The sequence below is a fragment of the Pinus tabuliformis genome, chromosome 9 (assembly GCF_031772625.1).
Source record: "Pinus tabuliformis cultivar Carrire ecotype Pingquan chromosome 9, CPIR1, whole genome shotgun sequence".
NCBI classification, from domain to species: Eukaryota; Viridiplantae; Streptophyta; class Pinopsida; order Pinales; family Pinaceae; genus Pinus; species Pinus tabuliformis.
The window spans coordinates 792,413,376-792,425,572 of NC_142307.1; the positions used below are offsets into that span (position 1 = coordinate 792,413,376).

The 12,197-nt window shown below is 39.0% G+C and overlaps 1 protein-coding gene across 1 annotated transcript in view; it reads right to left on the reverse strand.

The window, feature by feature from the left end:
• Positions 1-12,197, reverse strand: part of NDP1 (Tetratricopeptide repeat (TPR)-like superfamily protein) — a 309,667-nt gene that overhangs the window by 67,611 nt on the left and 229,859 nt on the right. Inside the window, exon 4 of the mRNA XM_089445760.1 lies at positions 10,578-10,624. Coding sequence (XP_089301886.1) covers positions 10,578-10,624 — 47 coding nt within the window. The remainder of the gene's footprint in view (positions 1-10,577; positions 10,625-12,197) is intronic.

Below are 12,197 nucleotides of genomic sequence, written 5' to 3' on the forward strand. Positions count from 1 at the left end.
ATTGCCTAATTTTGATCGAACGGCATAATCCAAGCCTTATAATATTGTAGATGAAGCTTAACATGCCTGATCAATGATTTTGACTTGAGTGAAAGGTACATTTTTGCTAAGGCCATGACAAAGGAGTTCAACAATCAACACCCCCAACACTAGGGTACATATAGGGCTTGGTGCTCTTGATTAAATGTCAATCACATACCATCTACATGATATAATCTAATGAAATGCCCCAACCCCATTGACCCTGAAATCTTGAAAACTGTTAGGTCTGCTAAGTTTTAAATGGGATATGAAATTCCATTTTCTCCATATGAAGTCTGATGAGGTTGGAACCACTCTTATAGAAGAATACTCCTGCCAAATGTAGAATTGGATCATTCGAACTAAGTCCTATTCATATGTTGCATACCTCAAACGATATATCCAGAATATGCCTGGTGTTCTTCCCAAAGCCATCAACAAATATTTCGAGGACAAACATCTCTCCTTAGATTGCATGTACCTAGCAATGGTGCATGGCCACATAAAGAAAGTCATCGAGGAACATTGTTTAGCCAAACGTGTTATGACTGACTTCAAGGAGTATAATAAGATCTTTCCCAATAAGGTCTGCACGACAGTTGGTCAAATGCCCAACTGGGGGAAGGGACCCTTTAACCGCGATCCCAAATGCTCTTGCAAATCCAGAGATCATCCCAAGAAGCATTGGTTGCCACAGAGTTGTTAGGTGTGGAGCTTGATTATCTTCTTTATTCAGAGGTATCGTCGCATTGGACCTGCCGCCCGTTTATGAGCGCCGCCAGGGTGGGCGACGACGATTCTTTAGAGCCCTTCCCTGGCAGGGTATCGGGGGCAATGCCCCCGAAGCTAAAAATAGATGTAAATTGCCTTGTAAAATTTTGTAATTTCGTAATCAATCTGGGTCATTCATTAGGTGGAAATCTGACAGTCAAAGTTATGTTTAATTTAGGGTTTTTTGCCCTAGAAGGCAACCCCTCACTATATATGAGGGAATTGTATTGCGGCTATGTAGATCTGTATTCTGAGCGAGAAAGAGAGAGGAGATTGTGTGAAAGCGAAAAGGGAATTACATCGGATCTATTGTAGGTTGTATCTCTTCATTTTGTTGGATAATATAAAAGGAAGGATTGGTTGTTTCTCCGTGGACGTAGCCCAAATTGGGTGAACCACGTATATCTGTGTCTCTCTTGTTTTATGCACTTTCTAGGTTTATATTTCTGCAATATTTTTATGTGTTCCATTGCTCTGTAATATATAATTTTCTAACAAGAGTAAGTTTCAGCCAAAAGCTTACAAGAAGTCATTTCAGCCTAGAAGGAAGCCCTTCCAAAAGAAAAGACTGTTCCTAAGACATCGCAAGGCACCGTCAAAATCAGTTTGATGTTACATCTATAACAAGGAAGGTCATTGGGCAAATGAATGCCCCCAGAATGCTCATAAGCCCAAGATTGCAGCCTTATTTCAAGACACACTAGAACTAGCCATGAGGGATCTATTCTATTGTGATCTTGATGACGAACCAGCCAAAGAAATATACTACCCTGACAGTGACTACGAGCCCGAAGAAGATGGAAACCCCATTACAGGTTTTCATGAAAGTTCTAACGATGATGATAGTTTGTAGTCTTATAAATTTTGCATGTTTTCTATGCCTAACAAACGACTTGCAGAACTCCAGCAAAAACGTCGCCATGGCAGATGAATCTTCGCATGAATCTTCATAATGAGATCCAAAGCATTACGGCCGCCATGACCGCATTGAATCGTCCAGAACCAAAGCCGTCTAGTCAGATGACAACTAAGCAAAAAGGAAAGGAACTAGCCTATTTGGTTCCATCCCATTGGCATCCTCATGAGTGTTACGCTGACCATCCAGCCAAGCACACAAAGTGATAGCATGTCAAGCGTGCTTCTTGCACTTCTCTGTGTATGCAGATTAATGACAAGCAAGCAAAGATCAGATCCCTTGCCACCGAGATCCAGGTTCTCAGAGCACAATTGCACCAGACTGAAAAAGAAGTTGTTGACTCCTCTGATGAGGATTTAGAACAAATTGCAGCTACGGCTCTCGATAGTTCGGAACCTCCTTCCCCTGTCTCGCCTGCCCCTGGTTATGCACAACGGCCTGATTCCCCTGATCTGTCACAGCTCTACCCTGGTAAGTCACTCTCTCTCACTTGCCAACCCAAATTGTATATTCCCCTTACTTTTTGTCCCCTTGATTGTAAACCTTATTCATTAGATTGTTTACTTGATTCGGCGCCCAGCTCAATTTAGCTCGACATTTTTCCATTCCTCCTTTTTATTGGGAGAAATCAATGGAGGGTGGAGCCAGTATTACCGGTTCTATGTTTTCCCTTCCTCACCAAGTCATTGATTTCCCGATCTCTATTCAGGCCCACTCTGTCCAATGTACATTCTTAGAATTAGATGAAATCCCTGCAAACATCATTCTTGGATCCAAGTTCTTTACCTGTTGGTCCCCCGTTTCAATTGATTATCAAAAATTACTCTTTACTCTTACTATTTCTGGTAAGCCTGTACAGGTTACCCTTAAGACTTCTTGTACATTCTTTGTTCCCCGTGTTGACCCTATCGCCTACACCTACCTACAAGTTAGTGAGAAAAGTCTTCAACCCCACAAGGTGTGGTTGGTGGCAGGGAACTCAAAGAAGGGGCTCTCAAACTAATCCCGACTCTCTTCGTTTGAGCTATCTCCTAGGTTAGCTAAGGGGGGTGGTCCCTAATGAAAATTTAAGTTAAAGAGATGTGAATTTTTAGGAGAATTGTTAGAGTTAGATACATTATTTCTTTAAGATTTATAAGCAAAAACTTATCTAAAAATGCAATTAGAATGGCTTGTAAAGAGTTATATGAGTTAGCAAGTTGCTCAGTGAGCCAATCAAGAGCATCCTCTTCTAAGGATAAAACAAAAAGTCTCATCTTCACATCCTCATAATTAGCAGTGTTACACCATTTAAAGATACAAACATTAAAGTTTTTTACATGTGATGTAGCACTAATGGCATTGTTACCTTGAAAGAAAGGCAACTTTTCAATAGCCTTGTCAAGGCTATTGTGAGGATAGCCATTTATATTAGTGAATTCACAAGGAGCAAAATGATGCTAGGCTCTAGTTGTTCTTGAAAAAGCAAATAAATATCATAAATAGAATCTTGCCAAAGACTAGCAAGAGCTCTACTATGAGAAAGTCTATTCAACCTCTTTCTAAAAACCCTTTCAGGATCAGGAGAGGGGCTAACTAGACCACTTGAATTTCTCCTAGTAGAGACTCTTGCAAAATTTGGATTGAGTGGAGTCGCGACTTGAGCAAGAATCTAAATCGAAAGTTCAAAAATGCTAAAACCAAAAGGTTAGTCAATTTCCCAGGTACAAGAAAGCTTGTTCCCGACAACGGCGCCAAAGATGTTGACCTTGCCGCCTACACCTACCTACAAGTTAGTGAGAAAAGCCTTCAACCCCACAAGGTGTGGTTGGTGGCAGAGAACTCCGAGAAGGGGTTGTCAAACTAATCCCGACTCTCTCCATTTGAGCTATCTCCTAGGTTAGCTAAGGGGGTTGGTCCCTAATGAAAAGTTAAGTTAAAGAGATGTGAGTTTATAGGAGAATTGTTAGAGTTAAATAGATTATTTCTTTAAGATTTATAAGCAAACACTGATATGAGCAATAACCATCAATACACAAGATAAGCCTAAAATACATAAACAACCAGTGCCTTCAAAGTATGAAATTGTATTTGCTTAAAATGAAGTGAAATGCTTTCAAACGGAAAGCCAAAATAACCCTTAAAAGTGCAAGAATAAAGTGTTAGCACAAGATATTATAAATGTTTTCAAAATGAATAAGTCTACAAATCAAAGCATGGAAACTATCTTACTCAAAAGGATACAAAAATAACTCAAATGTTAGACTGAGATGACAACATACAATTAAGTTTGCAACCCAAAATAATAGTACTTGAAAGTGAAATCAACCATTCATGACAATATGCAATTAAACCACAAGATGAGTCAGTTTCCAAGTACAAGAAAAATTAAACTTGTTGCAAAATTAAAAGGAATTACAATGTTTGCATCCAAAGTACCTCTTGAAATAAGATTTGCATGAGAGACTTTTTACCATCAAGATAGCAATAAATTTAAGAACTTTGCAAACAAAGCAAATGTGATGGAATGAACTCTTGATTTATTTTATTAATTAGTGTTAAAGAAATGTTACAACTGAACTCTAGTCCTCAAACCTCATCCTCGCCCAAATGTTTGGATCTCACAATGAGGAGTCAATAGAGGTAGAGGGGCCCTAAAAGTCTATTCAACCAACTTAAGTTAGAGGTAAGTTTTACTGAGGTTTGGGGCCTTCTTATACTAAAATGCTTAGATGAAGTGCAAATTGTGTTAATTCCCCAAATTAAACTAATGCTTCATGCAAATGTTTCAAAGAGAAATAGTTTGCAAAACTTGAGAACGTGTGCATGTGGGAATTTAAATACAACATTAGTAAAAAATTGCATGTGGAGTGAAATGTATTGATTTTAAGCATGCACAATATGAAATTCAAAAGCTAGAAAGCTAAGAAAAAAAACTAAAAGCAAGATTAGGCCACCCACAAGAATCCCTCCTCTAAATGAGGAAGGGGGGTGCCATGGGAAAAATCCCAAGCTCCCTCCAGCAAAATCTTCTATCTCTTATTAGCGCTTAAACCAGGTAAAAATCACTCTAAGAGGGCAGCCCACAATATGAGAGAGATCTTTACAAAGATGAGACTCTAACAAAGCTAGACTCTCTCCCCAAAAAATATAACAACAACAAACTTGAAGATGGAAAAAACTCTCCAAAAGAGATTCACAAGGCTCAAAAGGCCCACGGCCTCGATGAGTTTGCAACTCTCTCCCAAGTGCTTATGGCCTCCCTAGAAATTAGTCTTTGGATAGCATGAGGGGGTCCTACATAGACACGAGTGAGTAGTTTTCCAAAGCTTCTCCTCAAGCTCCTTGCTGACCATTGCTCAAGCCTATGGGCCGCAAAACACAAGAAAAATACCAATTGTCAGTGTAAAATTAGGAGAGAAACCAAAACTAAACTCACAAATTCGAATTTCCAAGTAAGAAGCTTTCTCCTTTAATCCCAGAAATTCGATTTTATTTGAGCACATGTCCTTTCCTTGATTTTAGGAGTCCACATCACCTTGGGACTTCACTTTAACTCCCCCATAATTTTCCGCAACATTCAACATGTGTGGATATTTATTTTTCTCCATTTATTTAATTTCTGGCTTAATTAATTGCCAGATTTCCCACTAAACCTAGGAAATGTGGGTTTTGAGGGTTCAAAACACATTTTTAACCCATCAAAGTGTGATATAGAAGAAAGTTGAGGGTGAGAGGTGCAAATTTTATTACTCATACCCCATACAACTTCTCTAGACATCACTAATTACATTACAAATACAATTTTATTAGCAATTTCAGTAGTGCGGAAAATATAAAAAATTAAAAAAATGACTACCTAGACCTAACCAAATTCCATGAAATTTTTTTTGTGATCTAATATGGTAATATACATTGACTCTAGACACTAAGATGTGTTAGGGGCTCAACCTTCAAACTGTCACCCCGGCTTTGGGGTAAAACGTGAGTGAAAAAACCTAAAAAATTATCCGCTTTTAAAAAAGAAGGGATAATTAACCAGATAAAAAAAAAACACTCCAAGGTGTACTCGTTTGTTGATCAAGTCCCAACATCCTAGGCCTATTACAAACTGAAAAACTCATCATTACTAGTATCACTTATTACAATTCCCCGCAAGGTGTGGAATCTAGGTACAAGAAAGATGATGAGAAGATAGAATTAGAGTTAAAGAAACTCTGTTGACTGATGATATATATGGTACAATTGTCCTCTAGATCATCCTTAGGCGTGGAGTCTTCATATAATCATCAGGGGCCACTCCAGTGGTCAACACCCCGTATACAGAAACAAGAACTGCCAAAGCTTGCAGATGTCCAAAAGAAGGCACGATCTGAAAGATATTTCCAAGAAGATAATCCAACAGTGTTCGTCGGACATCCCCAATGCTTTTCTAGGCAAGAGAAAAGTATGTGATCGATCTGCCATATGCAGATGATATCCAGATCCGCTCACAAAAAGCATTAGCTGCTTTGATGAGTCCAACAGAGTTGGATTATTGCTAGAAGGAGATTGTTGATCTCCTCGAAAATGGTTTGATCAAACCAGCAAAGAGCCCATGGGCCTGCCGACCCTTCTATGTGAATAAACATTCTGAGATCAAAAGAGGCCGACTACGCATGGTCATCCAACTACAAAACCCTCAATGCAATGCTAAAGAACATGGCGTATCCCCTGCCAAATCAAGCAGCACTTCTCTAGAAGATGAAAGGATGTAACATCTTCAGCAAACTCGACCTGAAATATGGTTTCTACCAAATCGAAATAGTTGTCCAAGATCGTTACAAAACAACCTTCGTGGTCCCACATGGACAATACCAATGGAAGGTAATGCCTTTCGGCTTAAAGAATGCTCCCTCTGAATTCCAGAAGCAAATGGAAGATGTTTTCAGAGGTTTAGATTGGTTGATAATTTATATAGATGATCTACTTGTCTGCTCCAAGAACATCCAGGGACATCAGAGGCACCTGCGGATCTTTTGCGAGCATTGTGTTAAGCATGGACTAGCTCTATCCAAATCCAAGATGGAGATTGGATTAACAAATATAGAGTTCTTAGGGTTGAAGATCACAAATGGCAATATTACGCTACAAGATCATGTTCTTCTGAACCTACAAAATTTCCCAAAGCAGATCCCCAACAAAACCCAACTGCAATGGTTTCTCGGAAGTCTGAATTACATCAGACGATTCTACAAAGGACAGGCCCAAGACTTGGTCGTCCTGCAGTAGCGCTTAAAGAAGTCACCGATCCCATGGAATTCAGCCATGACTGAAGCGGTGAAAAATATCAAGGAGAAAGTCCAGTCACTTCCTCCTCTAAAGCTCCCTACTGATGAAGGATCCTATATCCTTGAAATTGATGCATCTAATGCAACATGGGGAGGCGTTCTTCTTGAACGCATCAATGGCATTGAAGAGATATGTGGCTACGCCTCAGGAACATTCCACGGAGCCGAACTGAACTATCCTTCAAGCCATAAAGAGGTACTCACAATTAAAAAGAGTATCGCACATTTCAGGCTTTATTTGAAACCAATCAAATTTTTGGTACATACCAACCTCAAGATCATGCCTCGCATGATAAAATCAAACCGTGATCTGGCAGACAACAATGTTCGCATCATACGATGGGTAGTCTGGCTCGACGGTTACGACTTCGGTATTGAACACAAGCCTGGATACCTCAACTGCGTGGCAGACCTCCTCACACACGAAGCAGTGGTCCAATCAACCTGACAGAAGCGTTTGTGGGCCCCAGTTAATTTGCTTTATTATGTGTCTGATTCGATCCCCATATATCTTCGAACTTTAAGGGATGAGACAATGCAAGCTATCCACTTGCACCCGAATCTATAGTTGAACTGACACTCACTGGATATGAATCCTATAAATGAGAGGTTGTGTCCCTCATATTATTCAATCTGGGTTGTTCTATTTTTTGAGCAATTAGTCGAAATGCTCTTCCCCTCTTCTTCCAAAGAGTGATTCTAGATTGCGCCCAGTTGTCATAACTGAAGCAAATAAAGTATCAGTCACTCGACAAGTCTATAATAGAGTTTTCGACCTATGTCTGTAATCTCCTTCTGCATTCAAGAGATAATAGAATATTGGTGTTTAACTATAAAGCATTGTGCTAGAGTTGCCTTTTTGGTATCAGAGCCAAGTTATAGTTTGTTTCTCAATCTATTTGTTGCCGATAGAGTAATATCTTATTCTTGTTGTAGCAGACCTGTACCATGCCCCAAGAGTCACCGAGTTTAGGTCGCAGCCAAAAGAGCACAAACCACCCCCCCTATAGGTGAAAAATCAAGGCATTTAGGTGTGCAGCAAGATGGATACCAGTTTATCGACTGTAAATCAAGTTGAGATTCTCAAACATCCTGAGTCATTCCTAACATAAAATTATCAACAACAAAAAAAAGAGAAAAATTCAGATATACGGCCCCCGCGGAACTGCCTGTCTCCCTCCGAATTTGCTTGCGATCCACGGCGGATATGTGCCTAAACTGCCACAAATCTGTGGCTGGTTTATTTCTGGAACCGTGGAATAGGCTCGCGCGGTTCCGGATTTCCAGGAATCATTGCAAAACGGCAAAACCACAAATTCGATTTTCGGATCTGCATTTTGCCAAAGGATCGGTCGTGAATCCATCAGGGATGTGGTTCTACCTTTAGATCCTTTGGGGGGGTGCAAGATCCTACAACAATAGCCTATCCAACTCATAAATTATTGCTTTTTGTTAAAATAATTGCATTCATCCCACATGCGTAGTTGATACGCATTGTAGGGCCAACAAAACATGTTGCACGGCACCTAAAACATGTCTCAAGACACGTGAAATGCATTTCAACTGTGTATCAAACATGTTTTTGTGTTTCCATACAAAAACACACTTGGTACGAAGGGGTGTTTCCTGCAACTTATGTAAGGAGGATTAAACCTACCCCAAACCAACAAAGAGAGTGTGTGAGAAGAGCCTACAGATGTCCTCCCTCCAAGTGACAAAGTCGCCCTTCAAATGGATCAATATTTGAAGGGAAACTTCCCTATTATAGTCTTGCACAATCATAATAATGCCATTAATGATGTAGAAGAAATAACCAAGGACAGCTTCTAAGTCAAAAACATTCACCACATACATAAGCTCTTAAGACCAAAATTGATCCCACAAAGATATTTCCATTAAGCTCCAAGGAGAGAAATACTCTCACAATCCAACCATGAGTACAAAATTACAAATGAAGAAACTCTCCTTTATGTATAGAGTGAGATCTAAATTCCTCTTCAATAAAATATCATTATTTGATTTGATTCCTTACATCTAACCTAATGAAACTAAATCTAACTATCTCCTAAAGTTAGGTAATCTAAGACATCATAAAAATAAAGTGGTCAAGCCACATGTACAATGATTTGATAAGTAAAACCCTCAAAAAAGTGGTCAATCCAACCAAGAAGAGACAAATGGTCCAAGATTGCAACACCTAGCCTCCAAAATGGTCCAAGGTTTATATGGATGGTCCACAATCAATCCTCAAAGCATGATAAGTGTCTCCAAGTCAAAAAGATACCAACGACCTCCTTCCTTTAGTGCAACATCCACAAGAAAGTGTGCTAATACTCCAAAGGGGCGGCATCATGCTAACAGCTCCAAAAATCAAGTGAAATAATGACCCAAGGCCTCCAACAAATGTCCCAAATGAGGGCCCAAGGTCATACCTTGGGTCAAGTTACCTCCATGATGCATGCAAATGACTTTTTCAGTCAAAAATTAGGTCATAAAACTGCAAATAAATAAAGTGACGGGAAATTATAAAGAGATTAATCTTCCTTCCACTTCATTATTCTCCAAGATACTTCGTCCAAGCGATACCCACATCCTTCGAATGGCCTTGAGAGTTGGTACATCATCCATATCACCCTTGCAAATCAAAAAAAGCTGCAATAAAACCCCACAGCTTCCATGTGTACAAGTCAGCCCTTAAAATAAGTACAATCAGCTCATAATGTGACAAATTGGACAGTGTTCAAGGATCTTCCATGTGCCACGCATAGAAGAGGTCCAAGTGTCCATGAATAGCACCAAAATAGCTTTAAGAGGTATGACCAATGCCTCAATATATGTGAAGTGCTTCAAACAATGCCAACTGCCTTGGGAAATGTGAAAGTGCCCAAAAATCAGAATGTCACCAGATCATAGAGGGGTATGGCATCCCCCCAAACTGCTTTATGCACCAAAAATTTGAGTAGAGTACCTCTGCTAAAAGGAGGGGTAACATGGCCCAGTTTGTTAAATGGTTTTCAGTAAAGGCTCTGCAATTAACTTCTCTGCCTTCCATTTAAAATGTCTAAATTGTAGTATTGATTTTCGATGGCTTTATTTTTTTGTGATCAAAGTAAGAAAATGACTATGAGTGCTTTATAATGATATGTGAAACTACTTCAGAACTATTCTAGCCACTACCTATTAGTACTCAGATAAAAAATAAAGTTTTCATCATATTTATTATCAAAAAAATATCTTCCCCTGGCATAGTTTCTTTCCCAGTTATGATGTCATATATACTTCACGCAACCTGTTTTTGCAAATTCCCTTTCTAGGCATTTTCAAACATACTGTTGAAAAATCCAATGGTTTTCACAGTCATATATACATCAAATATAATATAGCAATAAATCTTATCAGAAAACTAATACATCAAATGTATTGTAGCAATCAAACTTTTCCAGTAAACAAGAATAAAGTAATATTTTCTCTGGAGGCTTAAAACCCAAAATGTAATAACATTATTCGAAGTACATCTACCATACAAAGAAATATGAAAGCAATTTCGTTAATGGTCAAACCTCATGCATTCTCAAGTGTACTCCAGTTAGAGCCTCCAAAGCAGCAACTACATAGATATACAAAATAAAGTAATGATAAACATGGGAAAGAAAGACAGTATAATGATGCCGCAGATTACCTAAATGGGTAAATGGGACTCAAGTACAAAGTCATGTAATAACAGCTGGAGTGCAAAAGCAACTCCTTTCTAAAAGGACTAATATAACAAGCAGCGTAGAATTGAAAAAATGTATAAAATGACAGAATAAGCTAGACAAGTAGAGACATATATAAGGACAGAACATGCAGAATCCAGTGTCTAACCATTACACATCAATTGTTAATGCGGGTCGATATTTTGTTCAACATTGATAAAGCAGCGGCTAACAAACAATGAGAGTAAAACATTAAATCTAGATGAACTCTCATACACATTGAACAAGGAGGAGGTTCATTATGAACTTAGTAGACAAGAAGAGAACATTAAGGAACTATTGAAACCTTTGAAAAGGTTTCAGAAAATCACCATAAAGCCCTCCTTCACAGAACTGTGCATTCTTCTGATAACAATGACATCAAATCCAATCACAACCTCAACCCCGAGAATGCTTACATTACCTTCAAGTACCCAAATCCAATCACAACCTCAACCCCGAGAATGTTTACATTACCTTCAAGTACCCTATACTAGCGGACAAGCTTCCATGCCTGGAGGGAGTTACCCTGTTGGCAGACAGACTAGGGTTTGTACTCTCATCCGGGGACAAAGTTTGGTGGTCACATGTGAGGATTTAGGGATGAGAGATGGACAGCTAACATCTAGTGAAACTCCAGCACAAATGATTATGGAGCCCCAAGCTGAGGGGACCAAGGTTCCCTCTCATCTTTCCATCCAAAATAATGCCCTGCCTCCTCCGAATCCAGATGACTTCAACTTTTCCCTTGCTCATAACAAAGAGCAGTATGAGGAGTGTGTTGAGCCACACATGTGTCAACTTCCCCAAGATGCAGAGTACATGGCAGAACAGTCAGAATTTTTTAAAGTCATCATCACCATGCAGCTTCCAAATTTTCATTGTAATCCCAAATTCGGCATCCCTATGGGCCATTGTTATTAAAATGATTCTAGTATATCTATGAAGCCATGTAAAACATCTAGGTAAGCCTATGATTCTTAGCAAAGAATTTCACACCAGGGAGTTTTTTTTCCTCCGCTAATTATTTGTGTTTTTCAACACTTATAATTGGTAGAATTTTTATCCCACACATACCCCAAAGCTAGAGTGGGGCTCAATGGTAAGGTCTTAGGCGAGTCCCAATGTTATAGAGTCTATGTAAATTATCATACTAGATCATATCTCAAGTGTTGCAGAATTTGGTTATGTCTAGAGGTTAATTTTTTTAAATTGTAAAATTTCCCCTCCTAATGGGATGTTTATGTAATTTTGGATGTAAAAAGTGTTGTCTATGGAAGTTATAGGGGGTATGAGTACTTGATTTTACACCTCAACTCCTAAACTTTATATCTAGACACACTTTGAAGGTGGAGGGTGGAAAATATATGTAAAACCCCTATGGGGTCATTCATTTCGTTTTTTGGCACAAAATGGCAAAATGATTAGCCAGAAATTTGTCAAAAA